The 22923-nt window shown below is 35.5% G+C and overlaps 1 protein-coding gene across 1 annotated transcript in view; it reads left to right on the plus strand.

Moving 5' to 3' along the window:
* Positions 1 to 22923, plus strand: part of LOC108710258 (tryptophan 5-hydroxylase 2) — a 110177-nt gene that overhangs the window by 82509 nt on the left and 4745 nt on the right. The window contains exon 9 of the mRNA XM_041586353.1: positions 16538 to 16633. Within this exon, the coding sequence (XP_041442287.1) occupies positions 16538 to 16633 (96 nt within the window). The remainder of the gene's footprint in view (positions 1 to 16537; positions 16634 to 22923) is intronic.

The raw sequence follows: 22923 nt of genomic DNA on the forward strand, positions 1-22923 counted from the left end.
CAAATTATTACATTTGGATTGCACTGGCTCATAAAAGGTCAAAGTCATTATTAATGTCCTGTCCCTGAACTGAGCGTTTAACCACTCATGGCGTTTAGAGGCTGCACGTAATAGTTGCATTCTTACCTCAGGTACATTGTTTCACTTTGAATACTGATGTTTATGAATGGCATTGTGTTCAGAATATTATCTATCTTGTTTGGTTTACTTCACAGGAGAAGTAAGAAAGAGTCTTTGTTTTCCTTTACCCCTTACTTCTCAGCCATAATCTGTTGGATGCTTGTTGAAAAATGGCATATCACGCATATATAAAATCATTCTGTGGTGCATACATTAAGGGGCTGATTTACAAACATTTGGATTTCCTTTTTTTCAAAAATGATTTTTTTCTCTAAAAATGTGAGATTTATTAAGTGTAAAAACCACAAAAAACTGTAAAGGCCATACATGGGTCTATAAAAGCTGCTGACAGACCGAGTCGGCAGCTTATCAGTCCGTGTGTAGGGCCCTTCCACGGGATTTCCCGATCGATATCTGGCCACCTTAATACAAACTTCTCCAAGTAAAAGCAATTGAGGTCCCACAGTCAATGGGAGTTGTGATGATCATATTGGACCTTTTTTAACCATTCACAGTGTTAGACTGGACCTACTTCCCACGGCCACTGTGCTCCTGGACCTCTCCCCTCACTCCCCGTGACTGATAACAGAAAAGAGCAGGTACACGGTGGTGGGGTGTGAGGGGGGCAGAGGTGGTTTGTGGCTTGGGGCTATGGAGGTGGTGGAAGCGGCCTGATTCAGCAGCCACGGTGGGCCCTGACCCCACCCCAATCTGACTCCGACCATTCAGACTTTTAGAGGTTTTTGGATCTTTTTTCGCTAGTTAGATTGTCCAAACACTGGAATTTTTCCAGGTTTTAGAGTATTTTTAGAGCATAATTCAGCCTTTTTCTGTTTGTACTTTTTATATTAGAAACTTTTAATCATGGCATTCATGGTTTTTGAGAAATAAAGTTTAATTGTGGTTTCAAAAAGCTCTAATACTACTAAAATTTGACCTTTTATAAATGGGCCTCTAAGATATAAGATTGACATACAGTCAGTGATCTGGAAGGCGTTAATAGAACAATCATTAGTTGTTTTTTTTAACTGCATATTGCTGATATCATAAAACACCCTTTTGCCTTACACATCCAGTCTGGCCGCCCTATATTTTGTTACTATACAAATCCTACCTGCATAATAACATGAATAACGTGGGATCAATTGAAAACAAAGCATTGCAGCCAATATATAGAAAATTACTTATTGCTAAAAAGGATATGTTATTCTGTCTTCGTGATTTATTTTTCATATTTTCTCCAAGAGTCATGGTTAAATCTAAAGGTGGGTGTTAAAATGCACATGTGGCAAATAGTCGCAGTCATCTAAATGTGTTGCCTGTTGTTTTTCCTTGGAGTGGCAAAGATAAAATGACAGGGTAATAGGTTATATAAAGAGGGAGGCAGTATATGACACTGCAAGTAGCTTCTGCAGAGAATTCATTGCCAGGATAAGTGGAAATTATGCTGAGAAATGATGACTTCCTGTAGGTATTTTGAAGGCATGTCCACCCATTCTACAATGTTCTACAGTTTTACATTTGCTAAATATCCAGCTTTGCCAGCTAGGCCAAGGTTCAATGCTTGCCACACTAAACCTATTGGCCATTAATAGTGGAAAAGAGCAATATGCTTGCTCCTTTTTTCCCTGATTTGTTTTAGTCAAATCTGTTAATAATTGGGCACTTGACTGTTATCCACAACCATAAAAGCAACAACAAAGAGGCTGTCACTCATTAAATCCATAAGCTCCAGATAAATAATGCTCCCCTCCAGTCATTCATGAATACAGTGCTTGCTAATTTTATATGTAAATGTAATGCTATTGAAAGCAGAATCTGTCTGTCATCTGCTAGTCTATGCACTGCTGGCTTTGACTACTTTTACCATTGAAACAAGGTAGCAGCAGTCAGCTCTCCTATGACCAGGACCCACAAGTTCCCACAATGCCTTGCAGGCATCTGTGATTCTCCTTCCTGACAAATCTATTGATTACAGTACATGAAAGGCATTATGGGAATTTGAGTCATGGCTGAAAGAGAGCCTATGTATACATATACAGTGCAAGAATTCAGTGCAAGCAGTGAAGAGAATAGCAAAGGACAGACAGTGACTAGTGATGGGCGAACTTGTTCCGTTTCGCTTCACCACGAAATTTGCGAATTTCCCGTGAAATTCACGAAACACGGATTTTGTCGCCCGGCAACAATTCACCAGCGTCAGAATGGGATCTGTTATGCAGAGTGTTCGGGACTTGGGGTTTTCCGGATAAGGGATCTTTACCTAATTTTGATCTACTTATAATTAATTTGAACATTAACCCAGTAGGATTGTTTTGCTTCTAATAAGGAATAATTATATCTTAGTTTGGATCAAGGACATGGTACTGTTTTATTATTACAGAATTATTATGATGATTATTATGAAATTTTAAAAATAAGAATTATTTGGTGTCCAAGAGAGACGGCCTTCCCATAATTCAGAGCTTTCTGGATAATAGGTTTCCTGAGAATGGATCTCATACCAGTGGAAAGTTGCTTTGAATCTCTTATTAAAAGACATTTTGCCATTTGGCTCTGCCAGTTGATTAAATCACATCTTTTAAACAAAATGTGCATGAAATTCTCCTATAGTTTGTATGACATTATAAGCACATGAATACTCAGATTTCAAAAAAGTAAAGGCAATGCCCACGATCGATAAAATCGCTAACAGTGTTAATGGCTTTATGATATTGCACTTCACTGAGCATTATCAGCGTAGTGAACATACGGTGTACATTAATCCAACTGAAACACCCATCTTCTGGTGCATTGTTATCCTGTTTTCTTGCAAGGTATTTCATGCCAAACATATTGTTACTCCAGTCTCCAGTTTTAAACAGATAAACATTATAGACTGAGCACAGAGCTATCAACCCTAGCTACAAGGAGGTATTTCCAATGACATATTTGAAAAGGAATAGCCGATTGCATGAAGGAAAAAATAAGTAATATAAATAATATAATCTAGATTCAAAGCTAAACTGCTGTGCATCTCTGCTTAGAAAACTTTCCCATATTGTAAAATACATGTCATGGGCATGTCCCTATATAACAAACATATATAAAACAGCATGGAATAAAATATATGTATACTCTAGGTTCAGCATTATTGTCTATTTTAGTTGTTATGGCAAATGCAAAGATTTTACTCCAAAACATTGGTCTGGGAAATGTCACGGACTACAGCTTACTATAGTCCAATGGAATCTTTCTGTGTATAGGACAGTGACAAGATTATCAGTGGGGTAATAACCCTGCCATGTTGCAAATGTGGTTAACTACCTTTTTTCAATCAAGCCTTGGCCATGTTTGATCTATTGATATACATATACATGGGTTCATTTTCACTATGATCCAGAAACTACAGACAATTCCAATAAGGATTTAATAAAGACCATAGCTGAATGAACCTTCTAATATCATATCATGAGTGGAAAGATACTGTTTGTTCTTGTCCTGAATACAAACGCTCTGTATGTTTTGTCTTTTTATTTCCAGAGATTCAGAAGCTAGTAAAACATTTCTGGAGAAGGATCTGGCGACCCTTATGGTCGTTATTGAAATGTCAATTCTAGAACATTGTGAACTTGTACTAATAAAGAAATATTGCTGTTAGCAGATACTTGCTTTTAGTAGCTCTGACAGTTTGCTGCCTAAAACTATTTTAGAACCTGGAGCGTGTAAGATAGATGCCTAACATGAAAATTACTATCTGGGGTTTTCTTTGGAATGTAGTAATAGGATTTTAGTGAGAATGCCATGAAGAATGCACAATGATTTACTAAATGACATTTCATAACATGTACATTTGTTCACAAGTTCGCAACTCTTGATTTCTTTGCTATTTTTGCTAGGTTGTATTGTTCTGCAATATTAACCTAGCTGGATGTGCTAATGGGTTTTTATTTTGTTAACACGGCCTTTAATTTGGTCTTGTTATATAACCTTTTCATATTCATTAATTTAGGGAATCTCAACATTCACAGTGCCTAATTTATTTGTTTTTTTTGTCACTCGTATTCTAGACTCCCCTACCCTCATAAATGCCTCTCCAAACACATTTCAGCAGACCCAATTTCTTAATAAAAGCTAATTTCCAAGTAATACTTACCTTTTACCAGGTAGACAAAAAACAGCTTCCAGACCATAACCCAGTCCATCGATTTGCATGTGAAAAGCCAATGGTTGTTCTTCAAATGCTCTTGAATAAAATGTACCTTTTATCAATTTTTTTAACCAACAATTTAAGGCTAAAAGGGTATCTTTAAACCATTTAAAAACACCTAGTACACACTGCAACTAACCCAAGCAGAGTTTAAGGGGCAAATTTACCTAGGGTCGAATATCAAGGGTTAATTAACCCTCGATATTCGACTGGCGAATTGAAATCCTTCGTCTTCGAATATCGAAGTTGAAGGATTTAGCGAAATTCGTTTGATCGAACGATCGAAGGAATAATCGTTCGATCGAACGATTCAAAGGATTTTAATCCATCGATCGAACGAAATTCCTTCAATCAAAAAAACCTTGGAAAGCCTATGTGGACCTTCCCCATAGGCTAACATTGGCCTCGGTAGGTTTTACGTGGCAAACTAGGGGGGTCGAAGTTTTTTTTAAAGAGACAGTACTTCGACTATCGAATGGTCGAATAGTCGAACGATTTTTAGTTCGAATCGTTCGATGGTCAAAGTAGCCAAAAAAAAACATTCGAAATTCGAACTATTTTTCCTCTATTCCTTCACTCGAACTAAGTAAATGGGCCCCATAGTATCTCTAGAAATATAAATAAAACATGAGCTCTTAATTAGCAATGGTTGGAAACCTATGGACACATGGCTGGGATGTATTGGGACATTTGTCCAAAGACATCCTGTCACTTGGTAACTATTAAAGTTTTAGTTGTAACTAGTTTTCTGTACTTGTTGTGTTGCATTATTTGTATCTGTGAAGAAGAAAACCAGATTTTTTAAAAAATGATTTGTAAAACCTTAATAGTTGCTTTGAGTTCAAGATTTGAAAATAGCTGATGGCTGATTAGATCATGTACAATATCACCCAGTGCTGGAAAAACATGATGCTCTATCATAATAGTTGTGTACGTGTCCTTCATTTTAAGGTCCCAGAAGCAAGCAAGCTCTAGTATTCGATGTCTCCAACTGTAAATATCTATAGTATTAAACCCAACATTTTAATATTCTATAGACCCAATAAGTTTGTTTTACCTCTAATAAGGACTAATTATATCTCAAGGTACTGTTTTATTATTACACAAAGAAAGGAAATCATTTTTAAAAATTAGAATTATTTGATTATAATGGAGCCTATGGGAGAATGCCTTCCTGTAATCCAGAGCTTTCTGGATGATGGGTTTCTGGATAACAGATCCCATACCTGTACATTGTTATTAAAATGCAAAACGTAGACTGTCGGTTTTAAATAACACCAAAAATCATAGATAAACTGTAGGGTTAAGATGGTGTAAGTGAATGAATTATGTCAATATCACTGTAATTTATAGAGATATTTGTTTTCTGGAAATGGAAGGCTTTTCTATCCATTGTACAAAGGATTACATGAAGTATATAATAACATTCTCTGGATTTTCTCTCATTTTAGTGTATGACCACATAGTTTAGAACAGCTTCAGCTGTGCTCAGCTGGAATTGAATAGACTAATGTGAAGGGATGATGGAAGGCACCAGCGTGCAATCTTTATATAAACATAGAAGCACACAGAAATAAATGATTAGACAACAGTTGATAACAGAATGGAAAGAGCTTTAGGGAGGATTATGGACTGGTTTGTGACAAAGAAATTGCAGTAAAACAGGATACCAATAATTCTTATCTAGATCTTGGAGGAGTGGGATGAAAGCTATTTAGTGAGCTGTCAAGTATTTGTGTGCCTGTGAAGAAAACTAGGAGAAGCTGCATTATATATATATATATATATATATATATATATATATATATATATATATCTATATCTATATCTATATCTATATCTATATCTACGTATATATATATATATATATATATAGATATATATATATATATATATATATATATATATATATATATATATATATATATATATATATTATAAAAATCACCCATCCAGTTAATAGAAATTACATGATGCTTTTAATTATGTACCTGTGAGATTGATTTTAAATTCAACAACTTCCAAAGCCCGTCCCCTGTTTTTAGTGACAAAGTGAAAATAAATTTTGTTTTGTTATTATTTGAGTTTTTGCCCGAACATTTTAATTTGAAAAAATATGCCCCCCAGAGTCAGACGAACTTCTGCTTGCAAAAATTGCAAAAGGAATATGTAAAGGTATCAAGAATTATGGGGGTTCAGATGTAGTTGTGGTATTCTTAAGTAAATATTTGCTAAAAAAGAAATGATAGAAATGCCAATTATCTCAAATATACTGAGTAAGGACCAAGGGGTTGAGTCTTTTAAAACAATTATAATTGGCCTTTATGAATAAAGAAACATACACAAAATATTTGCCTCTCTCTTCATATAGGATCACATAGGTAAGGAGTGGTCCCAGGCAGTGGGGTTTATTTCAGCTGCTAACTGCTTTACCAACCTGTGCCTGGAGCCCCCACCATTGCGCCCTAAGCATGTGCCTTGTCTGTCTACCCCTAGTTCCTGCCCTGTTGCTCTTAACACAGTGACCTGTTTCTCCCTGAACAATATGCAATAATGCCTGCATTCAGCATTGCAGTGTTCATGTATGGTGGGCAGAGGTGAGGCAGGAGTACCCTTCCCTGCTGCTCCCTACACGTCCCCTTACCTGTGCTTCATGCAAGTAAGGGAGTGCTGGTTTGCACAGTCCACAATGGGGCCCTATATTTACTGCCTGCCCCATGACAGTCAGTAAGGATAAAGCTGCCCTTCACCTACCAGTGCTGCTCTGTGCACCTCACACCAGTTTAGAGCACAGTCAGAACCCATGTGCAAGTGCTTTTAAAAAGAGCACTAAGAGGCACAGTGTTGCACCCCTTAATGTACATGTTTCCAGGGTGTCTATAAATGACCCCTTTTGTATTCTATACTACTGTATGTTGGTGTTTCACATGCATTTATCATACCATTTTCACACTAAAAATATATTTCCTATACTGGCTGCCCTTCAAAACACATCTGCAGGTTTGGCATTTTCACTTGGAACATTTATGTTTGCTGTTTGCACTTAATATGAGAAGATTACATATGGCATATTCATTATATTTGAAGCTGAAGTGTATGCTTCCCGTTTGCCTCTATGTAACTTTGTTTCTCATTAAACTGTCATAAATGATGCAATTTATTGTTTTCATGCTCAAGTGTACAGGGAAGCTTATTGACTTTCATCCTCTGAGGCGGAGTAGTCTCCATAGAAAATGTTCCTGTTTGGACATTCAGATTGTTTCAGCTAATTATGCTTGCTTGTTTTTCCACCATGTTGCACTTATGCCTAATACATTGTTACTATGGCGTACACATGCAAAGAAGTCCTCAATCAATATAATTATTAACTGAAAAAAAGAGCTGACAGACTCTATCGTCTACTTGAACTCTAATGATTTCAATGTTCATTTCAACTGGAGTGCTGAGTGCATTAATACTTAATTTTTCTTTTTTGAAAAGTCATATTTCCATTTCCAATTTGTCTCCTCATTTGTGTTTGCAGCTCAGATAGACCAGATAGTCATTGAATCTCAACTTCCAGTCTAGTTGAAGCTTAACTTAGGAACATCTCATCTGGGTGATTTTAAGTCAGAGGAACAATCTGGAATTTGCTCTAAGTGTCAAGCCTGCGAGGGATGTACTTCTGTGATTGGGGTCCCTATGTTTTAAAGGGACTGCCTGCATTTAAAAAAGCAAGAGTAAAATAAAAAGCTTTTTTGCATTTGTCTGGAAAGAAAACTGACATTTATTGGAGCTGAATCTCTGGGTGCTTTACGTTATTGTTTTGTAAATGTTTGTAAATATGCAAAATCTCACTGAGGCCACAATGACTCAAAGTAGAAAGTGCTGGGTGAGGATTTCAACTAGGAATAGTGAAGTGCTGTGCATTCATTCCAATTCCACACCTTCTAAATACTGTCAATGCAGGGGCCACGAGCATCTGCAGAAGGATAAATGTAAATCCTACGCATCTTGTAGAAAATCCTTAGCAGCTGCTTCTTAAACAATAAATTGCCAGGAAGACTTTTATGTATCTTAACACATTAAGAACATGATTGTCTTTATTTTCATACAGCTGTTTGTATCATTTATTAGGAGAGCCTATTTAGAGAGTATGGGAGTTTTATTAGCTTAGCAAAATGGACAGAGAACACTGAATTAATGGAAAAGTTACTTTAGTACAAAAAAGAAGAGAAATAATATGAACATTTCAGTCCCAAATTACTTCTCTGATTTGTTATGGCTGCTTGAAATGCAAGTACAAAAAGAGCTCAATTAAATGGAATGCACTTGGGCCTGACATAGAACAGGTACCCACTGTATTGCTCATGACCAGTGCCATGTGCTCTTGAATTGACCAAGGAACCATAGAACAAATTGGAATCTTATTGAAATCTGATTGGTTCATTGGTCCAGTGGAACTATTACTAGAGGGGGACACATTGCATCTTCCACATAAAGTAAAAAGTAGTTGAAAATTGTGGGGGTCAGGAAGGATATAGGTGTGTTTGAGTATAATATGTATGTGTGTGTATATATATATATATATATATATATATATATATATATATATATATATATATTTATATATATATATATATATATTTGATCTAAATAAGCATATAAAAATAGTTGGATATGTATAAAAACACTTCGCCTACCTATAATGGTAACCTCTCTAAACCTACTACTCCCACTCATCCATTTTCTCTTGTATAGACATAAAGATGAAATGATTTATAATAAAATATTAGCATGAATATAATAATTAGCATTAACAATTATACTTCAAAGCAGGTATCCACACTGGCAGATGTGCAGGATAATGACATTTTTGTTTGATGGTGGTAGAGAATAGAATAAGCTTTTAATGTGGAAATATCTATGACTTTTCTTATCAAATCTACAAAATTAGAAATAACAGCATCCCCTGCCCTTTAGATACTGTATACTGAGATATGACTCCCAGACATATGGCCACGTACCAGTAAAGTAATCCAAAGTCATAAAAATACACTTATGTTGTTATCAACAAAATACATGTTTTTTGGTTTAATAAATAGCTGAACTAAGCATATCTTGTGTGTTGGGCCCCATAAAGTTCTGGATTATTGCCTAACCAAATCACCATTGACATAAGTGGTTACATTTAGATTTTCGGTATTTCCCTTTAAATTATATTGGTAATTTTAGTGATGTTTCCACTGGATTTATTAATGAGTATGTTATACAGCATTAGGAATGATCACTGCATGCACATTCATAGCAGCCAGTTTGTGCGCAGTATATTTAAGTGGCAGGTAGCAGGGACACCCAATGTTAACGATAAGGTTTATTAACATTTTCTGCCATCAGTCATTGCAATCACATTGCACAACAGGGACTCCATACCTCTTTGGTGTTAATATAAGGAAAATCGCTAAAGCTGGCTACTTCTTCCTTTGAAGGCTACTGGGATGTAGTGCATACTGAGAGGCGCATAGTCATTTCACTTGACTAATTTGGCAGCTATAGAATATTGGTTTCAAAGCACACAGGAATTATATATCACGGGGTATTTCAAGTTAGGACCATTATATCTATCAAACAATAATGTTATTTAGCATCCCAGGTCACTGAATGCAATGAAGTAAGATTGCTTGGTGCAATATTATGGGTGCAGCAGTGATGCATCTCTATTCATGCTTGTTGCCAAACACCCGCACTCCATCTGTTCTGAATAATATGTGATCAGAAATACAAGCTGTAACATCCATAGGAAAACAAGAGATGACTTCACAATCCCTGAACTGAATATAGGATAATACTACACCTTGTTTCTAGTGATCCAAACCTAAATAGTGGTCTAAGCAGTCAATAAAAGCAGAACAGTCGGCTTAAAACCAGAATGCTGGTACAGGTGTGGGAACAGTTATCTGGAACTTGTTATCCAGATAACTTCGAATTACAAGAAGGTCATCTCCCATGAACTCCATTTTATCGAGAAAACTCCAGGTCCCTAGCATTCTGGAGAACAGGTCCCATATTTGTAACTCGCTGAAACATTGTCAGTACAGTAGATTAGTGATCTTACATCAATGTTTTAATTTTTTTGGAAGGCTACAAGAAAATCCCTGGCACACAGATAATGCTGGCAGGATAAACAATGCTTAAATTTTATTGCAGCATGCTGCAATAAAAGTTCAGCAAGGTTTATCCTGCCAGCATTACCTGTGTGCCAGTGATTTTCTTGTAGCCATTGGGAAGAGAGGTAGCTGATTCCTCCATTGCTGTGCACCAGGGAATAGTTTCCTGTGAAGGCCAGGGTGTGCGAGTACTTTTGGACAACTTTACATTTTCTGGAATACATACATGAATTTGAACAGAATTTGCACATTCAGTGAAATTCTTCTTGTAATATCCAATAAAATAAACTGCATTAAATGGTGTTAGAAAAATTTGTTTTGCACTTTTGTTATAAATGTCGATCTTTAAACACACTGAAGGTGGCAGTATTGGGTGATTTATTCCCCTTTACTCAAAATAAAAAGTTAAATAAAAAAAATAAATAAAATGAAGACACTTAGCTCGGTAAAAGAATAAATGAATTCTGTCCTCAAGTTTTCATTTAAAGAGGTTTGTTATGCGTAACATTGCCATAAATTAGTGCAGAAGGGAATCGTTCATTTAGTTATATATAATAAAGCATTATGCTTTAATACTTGATCATCATTTATATTGTAATTTATTTAAATTGGTTTCATTTAAACAGTGTGCACAAAATGTTTCCATAACCACTACTCATGGAAGTATATTTTTTTCAGAATGTATGCTTTTAAGTCCAATATTCATTTTCAATTTGCCTGTGTTAATTGCAATGCACCCGAGCTCTTGGCGCCATGCATTTGTTATCATTTATATGGCGAAACACTGGAACAGTAATGGACATGTTCTGTAATAGATACAGCTTAATAAAGGCAGATGAAAGATTGTTAGGAAGAGCAATATGACTTTTAACTTTAATATTTAAATTGTTTTTGTTTTCTAGTGAAGTATCTGTCAAAACATGCGTGCCTAAAACAAAGCATTACTAGATTATGTTATGAAATTCAGTAGCAAATGCCGAAAAGACTGAATATGGTTGCAGCTATTGATTGTACTTGCTGTTCGTAGATTGGGTTTTTATACACAGTGGGACAAAAAAAGCAAAACCAACTACAAACTAACCAGTGAATATTGCCAGCCATCTGTGACCTTTTTTTCCCAACAATTAGCTCAATATTAGTTTGTTTGTGAAACTAGCATGATTTGATATTCCAGTAGGACACACTGAAAAGTCATCTTTTGCACAAGTGCATTGACTAAAATGTAAGGGCCCATCTGTAATTTAGTCCCATTGTTGCCTTTATTCCCACTATTTGGCCCTTTGCACCCATTCTTGATCAGACAAATACCTTGATCTGGCTGTGTAGATCAAAGCCTTTGTGAATTCATGTTTTTATTGGGTACCTTAAAAAGCCACATCACCTTTATGTTTTATTTTGCCTTGGAATTTGTTGAGATATTATTATGTATAATTATTTTCTATTCTTCCCAACCCTCACATCTGTGAAACTCATCACGTTCGAATCCCCAGACCCTCATCTAGGAAAGAGGAAATCCATTAGGAAAAAAAAGTTGATCCACAAATCCATAAAGGCCATATACATCGAGTGAACAGAGCAAGACGTCTATTCACGAAGGGGTAGATTTATGAAGGGTCGAGTTGAAAATTCGAATTTGAATTTTTGAATTTCTTTAATGGTCAAAAATGTCAAATTCAACTAGGAAATTATCCAAACTCGATTAGAGTTTTTTTTTAAAAAATTCGAATTCGGTTTTCGAGATTTACCATACTCTGGCCCTGTAAGAATTCAAATTCAATATTCAACACCTAAAACCTTGCCACATTACTGGTTAAGCCAATGGAAGAGGTCCAGGGATCAATCTGGAGATGTGTGCAGCCTTCCTAGCATTCAAGTTTTTTTTGGAGGAAAAACTCAAATCTCATTTGAATCTGAATCAAATTTGATTAGAGTTATTTGGGTCAATTTAATTTAGTTCAAGTTTTAAAAATTAGATTTTTTTAAATACATTTTGGCCAGTCGAATTTCGAATTCATTCGAATTTAAGGGAGTTTAAAAAACTCACATGAAATTTGAAATTCGATCCTTGATATTGGGTCTCTAGTTGTCAATATGAAATGACATTTGCGTTATCGCCTAAAGTGGGCATATCTCTTCTCTCAATTCATCAATGCATTGTATAAGATAATGCTTTCTGAAATATTTGCCCCAAAAATGTTATCTCCTGATTTATTAAACTAAATGCCACAGCATCACATTGCAAATAATATCACCTAGTTTACATTTTTGAAAAGCTAGTTTTAAATTTAAAAAGTTATAAAATACACTTTCATTCACAGTTCGTTCAGTAGTTTATTGCACACTTAGGCCTTTAGAGAATATACCCCAAAGAATTTTATTTAGGACAACATCTCTTGCAGAAACTTACACTTTTCATGCTCAAATGGCACTTAATCATAGGTTGAGAGCATATAGCGAGAAGATGTTATTTAAATGAAATACAGCAGTGAAAAAATAAACACAACACTAAATTACAAGAGAACAGAAAGTACAGGAAGTAGTTCAAGAAACTCCTATTACATGATAAGCCTTGGAGGCAAACAGTAAAGGGTAAATATCCAAGTGGTGGTGATTTATTTTGAATTTATTCTAAATTTATTTTGAAATGTGAAAATAATGTGAAACGTGTAATATTCTTGATATTCACCCTGAACATAAGGCTACACAGGCACATGAATTCTGAATTTGATTTGTCTTGCAATACAGTATGGCTCTTCATTAATTCATTTTTTAATTCATGTAGGTAGTGATTTATTCAGGATTATTCTGTGCCCTGAAACATCTTGAATATTTACCCTTTCATGGGTATTTTCCCTTAAATTCTAGGCTACTCAGAGTACTACTTCTACTTTCATAGCTTGTAGTTGAGCATATCTATCTATCTATCTATCTATCTATCTATCTATCTATCTATCAATCACCTATCATTAGTGATGGGCTAATTTATTCGCCAGGCGCGAATTCGCGGCGAATTTGCGCGTTTCGGCGGCAAAAATTTTTTTTCCGAAAAAACGGACGCCGGCGACAAAAACGGGCGCCGGCGTCAAAAACGGGCTCCGGCGTCAAAAACGAGACGCCGGCGCCGTTTCGCGAATTGTTCGCCGTTTTGCGAATTTCGCGCGAAATTCACGAGTTTTTCGGCGAAGCGAAACGGCGCAAATTCGCCCATCACTACCTATCATCTATATATCTATCCATCTATCTCTCTATCCGTTTAGCTATCTTAGTAGTTGTAAGTGGCTGCACTCAGCAGGTCAATTTCAAAAATATTTAATTTGCTAAAATCAAAACCAGCGGTGCACATTGATATTTTTTAACTCGGCCTGTTGAGTGCAGTGCCGGTTAAAACTATTTTGTGCATATTCACAAAATAGGCATTTTATTTGTGTGGGAATTGGGAGTGAACCTCTTCATGACTTTATGTGAAATTATTCTGCTTTCTTTTATTTTATTTTTAGTGCTATGTCCTATAGAGTGCTGGATTTTTGGTTATTACTATATGCTGTTCTGATCGGGTTCCAAAGCATCTCTGTATAGTCTTTCTGTGTGCACCATATATATACATCCATATTTTTATTTATTTATTTAGTTAGTTAGATAACAGCTTTATTTATTTAGCATTTCTTACTTATGACTCAAATATCTAGGCTATTTTTACTGATGCAATTGGCAAGTGTGCTGGGCAAGTCAAGCTAGAGTAAAATTAATGGCATTGATTTGATGTCGCCAATCCAGCAGTCTGTATAAAATAGGCTAATCACTTGCAGCCATTTCTGTTGATCTGACTGTTCTCGGGCCAACATTTTGCTTTTTGCTCCCAGCAGCCAGGCACATTTTAGTAAATTGTCTGCAAAGTCAGACATTCAAAAGAACATTTAAGGCAGTAGCAAATGAAAATGTGTTAGTCACAGTGCTTTAATAATGGACTAGAATGTAGTTTGCTGTAGCTGTGTTGTCTCGCCCCAGCTTTCCTGGATACCTAAAAGCATGCATTATGGGCAAACTTGCGAGTTGTTTACATGCTAAAATAATTTAGGTCAGGATGGCAGCTGCAGTATAAGTATAATAATAGCGTTCCTGCCAGAGAACATTTCTTGTCTCAATACATATATTTGTACACACTAGATAACTGTTTTTAAGTTTGTTTAATGTCCATGTCTGACTTGAGTTTACCTGTGGCTCTTTTAGAGTGCCTGTTGTGAGAAAAGTCTGTGTAATATCTATAATTATACCATGCTTCAAGCAGGCGGTAATAAATCAAAGCTGTGATCTGTCCCAATCAAATCGATTTGTACTGATGGGCACAGACATTCTATTAATTAACAATAATAGATGTTTCAGATGTTTCAGCCTTCAGTCACTGCTACAATCAAACCTCTGCCACAGTTGATTAACTGAATGCAGCCTGAGCATTATTAATGAATCATCTTTATGATTCCACAGTCACACAGATGAAATTAAACATTAGCAAATATTAAAGGCTGTTGAAAACTAATAGGCACTCCTGCACATTAAGAGGCCTGTTACTCTTGTTCTACCTTAATAAAAAATCAATTTATAAATCCTTAATTGCTCACTCAGAAATGTGCTTCAATAAGAATATACTGTATATTTATATGCTCTTATTTATGAGTGAGTGCATTTCCTGCTTTCAACTGCCTCCTTATATATCAACAAAGTAGTGAAATATATAGTGAACTATAGGATTAAAACCCAGCTCAAGAAATGAAGTGAGAAGATCTGGAGGATCAAGCTTTGCAATAGTCGCACAAATAACTAACACATCTATTGATAGATTACTCCTTTACACATGATCTTCAGAATAATACTCTCCTCTGTCTATTTTCCCAGTTGCAGTAGATTGTAAGCTTTTAGGACAGAGAAATGAAGCCCCAGTCAGTAATATGGAACTCGTTTTCTATAAAGAATTTACATAATCTACCATTTTTTGTTGAGGTTTTTGAATAGCTTTCTTTTTTTATTCTGCTGCTCTGTGTAAATCATATTTCAAAATACTGATAGCTGTAGTCACCAATAACTATAGAGATGTCAGATTATAATCTATATAAATAGATTTTTTTATTATTTTCTTTCTTTTCAGGCACTTGCTTTCTCCTGGAAGTTGGTCAAACCACAGTTTGTCTTCTAGGCTCAACCAGATTGCATATACATTGTAAATGACATACAGGAGATCTATGGAAACAAGAGTTATATAATGATAAAAGGCCAAATGCAAACTGGTTTATAACACATTTGATTTGGTTACATTAGAAGTCTTGGGTTGTATATAACTACCATTAAGATATGATAATGTGCAAGTTAAACTATACATTAATTTTGATTTGGCAAACATATGTATAATTTATCTGCCATGCAGGTCACCTTCAGTAGAAGTGTTGGGCAACTGTTAACAGGCAGCTCTGAGCACCACACTCCCGATACCCTTGTCCAAAAACACCAAATCAAAAAATTGGAAAAAATTGCAAGATTTCAAAAAATCATGGCAAAGCATGAACATTTCAAAGTTTGCCCCTTAGTATAAGGCAGGTAACACATTTTAAAACAGTTTGAATTTAGTCTTCATTTTTTATTTTTGGTGCTTTTTTAATATTTAGATTTTTGTAATGTATATTTCATGCTAGAAACTGCTATCTGGTTGTTAGAGCTTAATTATCCCAGAAACCAGGGCACCGTTTGTAACTTAGAATTAAAGATGGTTAGTATAAATCCTGAAAGCTATGAAATAAGTAATATAAATGAAAAAGACAATAAAATGGAATTCTCCCATTCCATGTGTTTGGATGCTAGGGTTAGTAAACTGAATACCCACACAGCTTTTTAACTTGCATGCTGGAAACTGGCAGAATAGGAATACAGATAATTCAAAAAAAGCATATAAAATGAAAATTTCTTTTGAATAAGTTGCTCCCTAACATACTAAAAGTTAATTCAAAGGTTAACTTCCTCTTTAAGAATCTTTAAAGCAATTTACCATTCTGCGTTCATTTTCTCAATAATCATTGAACTTATTTTTTCTTTTTAGTGTTATTTCTTTACAATTGAATTTGGCCTCTGCAAACAGGACGGACAGCTACGTGCGTATGGAGCAGGACTGCTGTCTTCTATTGGGGAATTAACGGTAGGTAATATCTTCTTTAACCAGCCCACACCTACATGCATGTCATATGAATGTACGAAGTAGTGCAGGTGTATTGCTGTTTTTAAAAATTGTAATGACAGTATCTCTAGATACAAAAAAGAACCATAGCCTTTTATTTTGTCAAGCCCTATGGGGCAAATATATTAAAGGTAAACTTTTGAAAATAGGCCCTGTGTTGGTATTTACAGGCATCATTCTGCTATTTTTAAGACTGCAAATGTACCTGTTTGGCTTTAGACTCCATTCTTTGGTATTCATGAGACATAGTAGAAAATGCACCTAAAATATTGTCTGCCCATATGCACTAAAGTTTTATTACTGTCACACTATAAACATTAGCTATACAGAATAAAACATTGATGACTGGAACCAAATATGTAACATTTCAATCACACTGTTGTGAAACATCACTACCAGCAAGTCAAGGCCATGGCAAAAAGATATGACTGATTACATTCACCAGCTCATTAGTAATGTACATTTGTATCTTAAACTCAAATATAATATGTTATACATGCACAAAGTCCATTATCCACCCAGGAATATCAATAAACAGCGCGGTCATGAGAACTTGTAAGAAACCAGTAAGCTTTGTGCATAGAATAATTGCAATGGGATGCTACAAAAATAACTCCAGAGGTTTCTGCTCCATACAGGGCACTGCTGAAGGGCAAGCCATAAATGCCATAATTAAGTCTGTAGTCCATTCAGGAATATGCAGTTTCAGAGTAAAAACACGCTTCCTTAAATGAGAGAGGCAGATCTTTCAGCCATTCTCACATGCAGCATACTCCTCCATATGTCATGATCAGTCAATGATAAAGCAGCAACTATGCCATGCCCTTATAACCCAGCCATTTGTCACCTAAATCACCTGTGCAAATTCCGTGGCCCCTCTTAACTTGCCCACTAATCATTTTCATCATTCAAATTTCATATGATTTCAAGACAAAAATCCTTTATATCGCTTTCAGCACACAAATAGTCTGTTGCCCAACTGCGAGAAATAGGTGAATTTAATTGAAGTCCAGCTTATTATTATATTCTCCAAAAACAACTGACTTTCTTAAATATGCCCCCTTGTACAAGTCTTTGCTGTAAATACGGCAGAAAACGTAAACATCATGCAACAAATAAAAACATTAATGATAAAGCTACTCAAGCTGCTTCCTGCGTTGATTGGGTTATGCAAAGGGTTTATTCTGCACACGGGCTATCTATTTAACAAATGATTGCGAAAAAGATGTCATTTTTAATTAAAAATATGATCTTGTCATTATAGAAGTAATACAGAGTGGTGAAGTTTCTCTTTCCCTGTTATTCACAAATGTAGATTAAAAGGCCCACTTAGTTGAACTCTCATCATATAGCACTTATTTGTAAAATTAATCTTTTTAATAACTCTCTACAGCCCTCACTGATCTGAGACCAACCACCTTGAACTGAAGGCTAATCTCTGGGATAAGCGTTACTGCAATAGCACTCGAAAGTATATTTTCACTGGAGTGTCATGTCTTTAATTCAGAATCACAAATTCTTACAGCCTCTGCAGAATGGGAAAAATAAGAATTTACTGTACAAACTGATCCCTTTTGAAAAATAATTGCCACAGTTATTTTAGGCCCTAAACTAAGAATAAACTGAATGACTTCTTTCCTTTCCTACTGAGCTTGTGGATGTAGTGCAACAAAAATATGTATTTCAAGCAAAACAATAGGCAACATTTTCAGTTTTCATGACTTTTTGATTACATTTAGGGTTCCCACCTAAGCATGATATAAAAATAAGCTAGGCCAGTATTTGCTGTTCAAAAGAGGAGGCAACTCTCATTATACTGAATATGTGTTGTCCCAACTATAAAGTGTTAGAACTGTAGTCTTTCTCCTTGCTTGGTAAGTATGAGTAAAGGTGAAAAGATTTTGTGTAAACGCCAACATTAGTCCATACTATTTTGCATGAATTCTATATGCCAGACTTTTACATTTTTAACATTTTCCGTGAGCACGAAATATTTTTCTGCCAGTTGGATTCCTAGCATAATTCTTGGGATGAACATCAGTATAGCAACTGTAGAAATAACTTTTCATTTGAGTGAGATGCCATACAGAACACCATAAACTTGTTTGCTGTGTATTTTAGAGTAGACAAATCAGTGGAGGAGTATAAACATATAGTGCAGGATTTTATACCGAAGACAATTCATTGCCACACTAGTAATAAATTAGGAATGTACAGTTTATTTGGTTGCGTTGATGCAATAAACCATTCAGTATTTACTAGATATGTTTCTTGTTTGTTCGCCCAATACCACTGTGTTCTGCATAAACAATAATTATACCATAAAACTTGTATTTCTGTAAACAAACTTCTTATAATCTTTCTGGGGAAGAATATATAAAATATTTAACAGTGGATGGTTAACATCAGAGCCAGAATATTGCATCTAAAGTAACATTAATGTAAAAAAAAATGTTAGGCTTGAGTATACTTGCTAGACTAGTTTAAAAAAAGTGCCTTGGTCATAAAGTCAGTGGGTGATCTTAATATCAGTTGGATGAATATGTTAGCCATGGTTCCGAGTCCTTAAATGATTTATCACATTTATCCTGGAGAATACAAGCTGTTGTGGAAAGCCAAAAGTTCTGTTTGATAACCATTAGGATCATTGTGTAGATTTGAGATTGTAATATTTCTGCACATTTTGGCCTTTTGCTAACATCCTGTGAAACACTTCTGGTCTATCTTGGGAGTTGATATTCATCACATTATTTTTTACAAAATGTTGTAAAGAATCAAATTAACACACAGGATAGTATGAGGTTATTGATTTAAATGCTAACTTTCTTCACAACACGTACAATTCATAGAGTCCATTCAGTTCCCAGGCTGCTTCCAAAAAGGTGGAATCAAGGTGAACAGTATAGCATGGCAATTACACAGAGTTTAGCATATGTCAAAGCATCCAGCTCAAATTTATATTAAGCAATGGGGAACGGGGTACATATAGGGGCAGATTTATCAAGGGTGGAATTTCGAGGGTTAATAAACCCTCGAATTCGACCCTTGAAGTTAAATCCTTCGAATTTGAATATCGAATTCAAAGGATTTAGCGTACATGCTTCGATCGAATGATCGAATAAAAATCGTTCAATCGAATGATAAAATCCTTCGAAACGAACAATTCGAACGATTTTAAGAGATCAATCGAAGGATTTTTATTCGATCAAAAAAAGCTTAGAAAAGTGCTGTTGAAGGTCCCCATAGGCTAACATTACACCTCAGTAGGTTTAAAGTATGAAGTTGAAGTATTTTTTAAAGAAACAGTACTTCGACTATCGAATGGCCGAATAGTCGGACAACTTGTACTTCGAATCGTTCGAATCATTCGATTCAATCGAATTTGACCAATTCGATGGTCGAAGTACCCAAAAAAATACTTTGAAATTCTAATTTTTTACCATTCAAATTCTTCACTCGAGCTTAGTAAATCTGCCACATAGTGTAGAGGAAAGGGTAGACAAAAAAAAGCAGAAGGGACATGAGCATAGAATTGGCGGGGGAGGTGCATCCCATGGACTCCTCATTTGTTCAAAAGCTCATTATCATTTAAATAGATATGAGCATTTTAAATGGATTTGTCCCTGTGAGAGTAAACCAAGTGACTCTATTTTTGTTTGGGGTTGAATGAGTGATATAACCTAGAGATCAACACATTTTAATTTGTTTTAATGTAAGATAATACATCTGTGTATTTTTCTGTTGAAAATGATCGAATGAGAGGGTTATAGGCTTTATAATCATCGTCATCATTTATTTATATGTCACCAGCAAGCTCTGCACTACTTTGCAATAATACTATACCAAAACAGGGATCTTACAAGCAATGAAAAAAGCATTACAGAACAAAACACTAGGATAAGAGGAACCTACTTGCAAGAGCTAACCATCTAAAGTGGATGGGAAATAACTGGCAGCTACAGTTGCTGAAAAGAGTCTGGGATTTCTTATGGTTTGTTGACTTCTAATTCTGGGTGCACCAAATAATCTTTGATGCTAACTGGGCAAACTGTGCTGTGCAAAATAAAAAAAAATTCTAATATAGTCAGTTATCTGAAAATGTAATGTATAAAGGCTGGAATGACTGGATGTCTAACATAATAACCAGAACACTACTTTCTCCTTTTCAGCTTTCTTGGTTTCCAGGCAGTGACCAATCAGTGACATGAGGGGGTCACATGGGTCATAACTGTTTGTTTTGAATCTGAGCTGCATTCTAAGGCTCAATTACAAACTCACTGAACTGTAATGTCCCATGTGGGCCCCCTTAAAGTCGCTGACTAACTCAGAGTTAGAGAGCTGAAAAGCAGGAAGTAGTGTTCTGTTATGTTAGACATCTCCTCATCCACCCTTTATGCATTACATTTTTAACTAACTATATTAGAAACATCTTTTATTTTGCACAGCCTATTTATTTATCCATAAATAACTTAATTGTTCCTTTAATGTTGATTATTTTTTTCTAACAAGTGCCAATTTGGGTACGCTTAGCAGATACGCTCACATTTCCAATCATGTTACTCTGGTTGGCCTAGTATTCACATCATTATGGAAGAAAACATGAGCTATATAATATTAGGTAATTTTTTTTTTGTCAGAGAAGGTTAGTTTATGCCTCCTGGCCTTCTAAAAATAAACAAAGCCGCATTGAAAATCTCATAAACAAATCAAATTATAAATTTTCATTTAAATGAAATGCATCACATTGTGTTAATGTCCCTGCTAATATTATAGTAATTGGTCATATTAACATTCAAGGACAAGATTGTTTTCATAGAAACAAGTACACACACACAGAAGTGTACTTGCAATCTCTAGTAAATGCCTAATAATTATTTTCCAAAAATAGATGTTGATTTTGTTTTCCTATAGTTTTTGACAAATAAATGGCTTAGAGTATTAGTGTGCTTCTCCAACCTACTGCAGACAATTCAAATTTAATCTTCCCCTTTAAATGTGAAAGGAAATCTGAAAGCTGGCAGAGGAGCAATGGGAATTAAAACATTCAGTACTTTATAGTTCATCATCATGGAGCAGATAGTATTTTCCAAATGGGAAGAAATATTAGAGTTTCAAAGTTCTTAAAGAATAATCCCAGTTTTACAAGGTGATATAGCCTATTATCCAGAGAAGAGTTCAGCACATATCACTTTTTAGTGACAGTGTTAGTCACCGTTACAGTACTTTATTAAGATTCATGTTCTTCAGCTATGTTTTTAGTGCTGGTGGCAACAACTGGACATTCTAGCAATCTGTCTTTACTACGAATGTGTAAAGAATTTAAAGATTTCTTTCTGGCAGTGCTTCCAAATTTATCTGTTCATACACTAAAAATGTAAAAAAAGGGGAATTGTTTAAAGAAAGCACATTTCTGGCAGGTTCAGTCATATCACTCTTTATATTCACTGTGTAAAAAGCAACATCCAGATTCCGGAGGTAGACGCAGAAAGTCTATTTTTCCTTTATTTAATTCAGAGTTGAGTGCTGTTTTTATGTTCTGAACACTGACAGCAGCTAATCATATTCCATAAGAAGCCAATGAAGTCAAGAAGGATGACAACAGCTGCACAGGTGATCATCTGACAAAGCTTGCATTGGAGACGGTGCATATATTAGAACTGATTGATGTTCTCTTGTGAAATTTCTTTCTAAAGCTGGATGATTATGTCTATAGTTTCCAGACACGCAAGGCATGTTAATAGATTCAATATACAAACAGCGGGGTTTGTATTTCTTTCATTTTTTACTTAGCAAAAGATAAAAAAAAGCAAGGATTACATCTGTGCATCTGTGAAATCTCCAAGATCTTATGAATTATTTGCTGGTTCATTAGTAATACATGATTTAACCTTGTGTTTACAGTAGGGCCACCATCATGGGGGGCTGTTGTCTCAGGCCAGTGTGGTGAAATGTTGGTCCAGCAGTGTAGTGAAAATGTTTGTAAATTTAAATTTACAAGAGAAGGGACTTTGTAGTTGCAACCGTGGTCGGCCCTGGATGCCCCAGTCCCACCCTGATTATAGAGTAACACCAGAGTTCTTACCCCTGAAATAATTGCTTTTTGGGTGATTAGATGTCTCCTTTATACGTATTATATCAGGCCCATGAACTGAAAAGTTATCCTATACTTGTTTCTAGAGATCATCCTTAGGGACACATGGGCAGATTCGGGGAGATTAATCGCCATGGCGACAAATCGCCACTTTTTCGGC

This window comes from Xenopus laevis, chromosome 3L (genome assembly GCF_017654675.1).
Source record: "Xenopus laevis strain J_2021 chromosome 3L, Xenopus_laevis_v10.1, whole genome shotgun sequence".
In the NCBI taxonomy this organism is placed as follows: Eukaryota; Metazoa; Chordata; class Amphibia; order Anura; family Pipidae; genus Xenopus; species Xenopus laevis.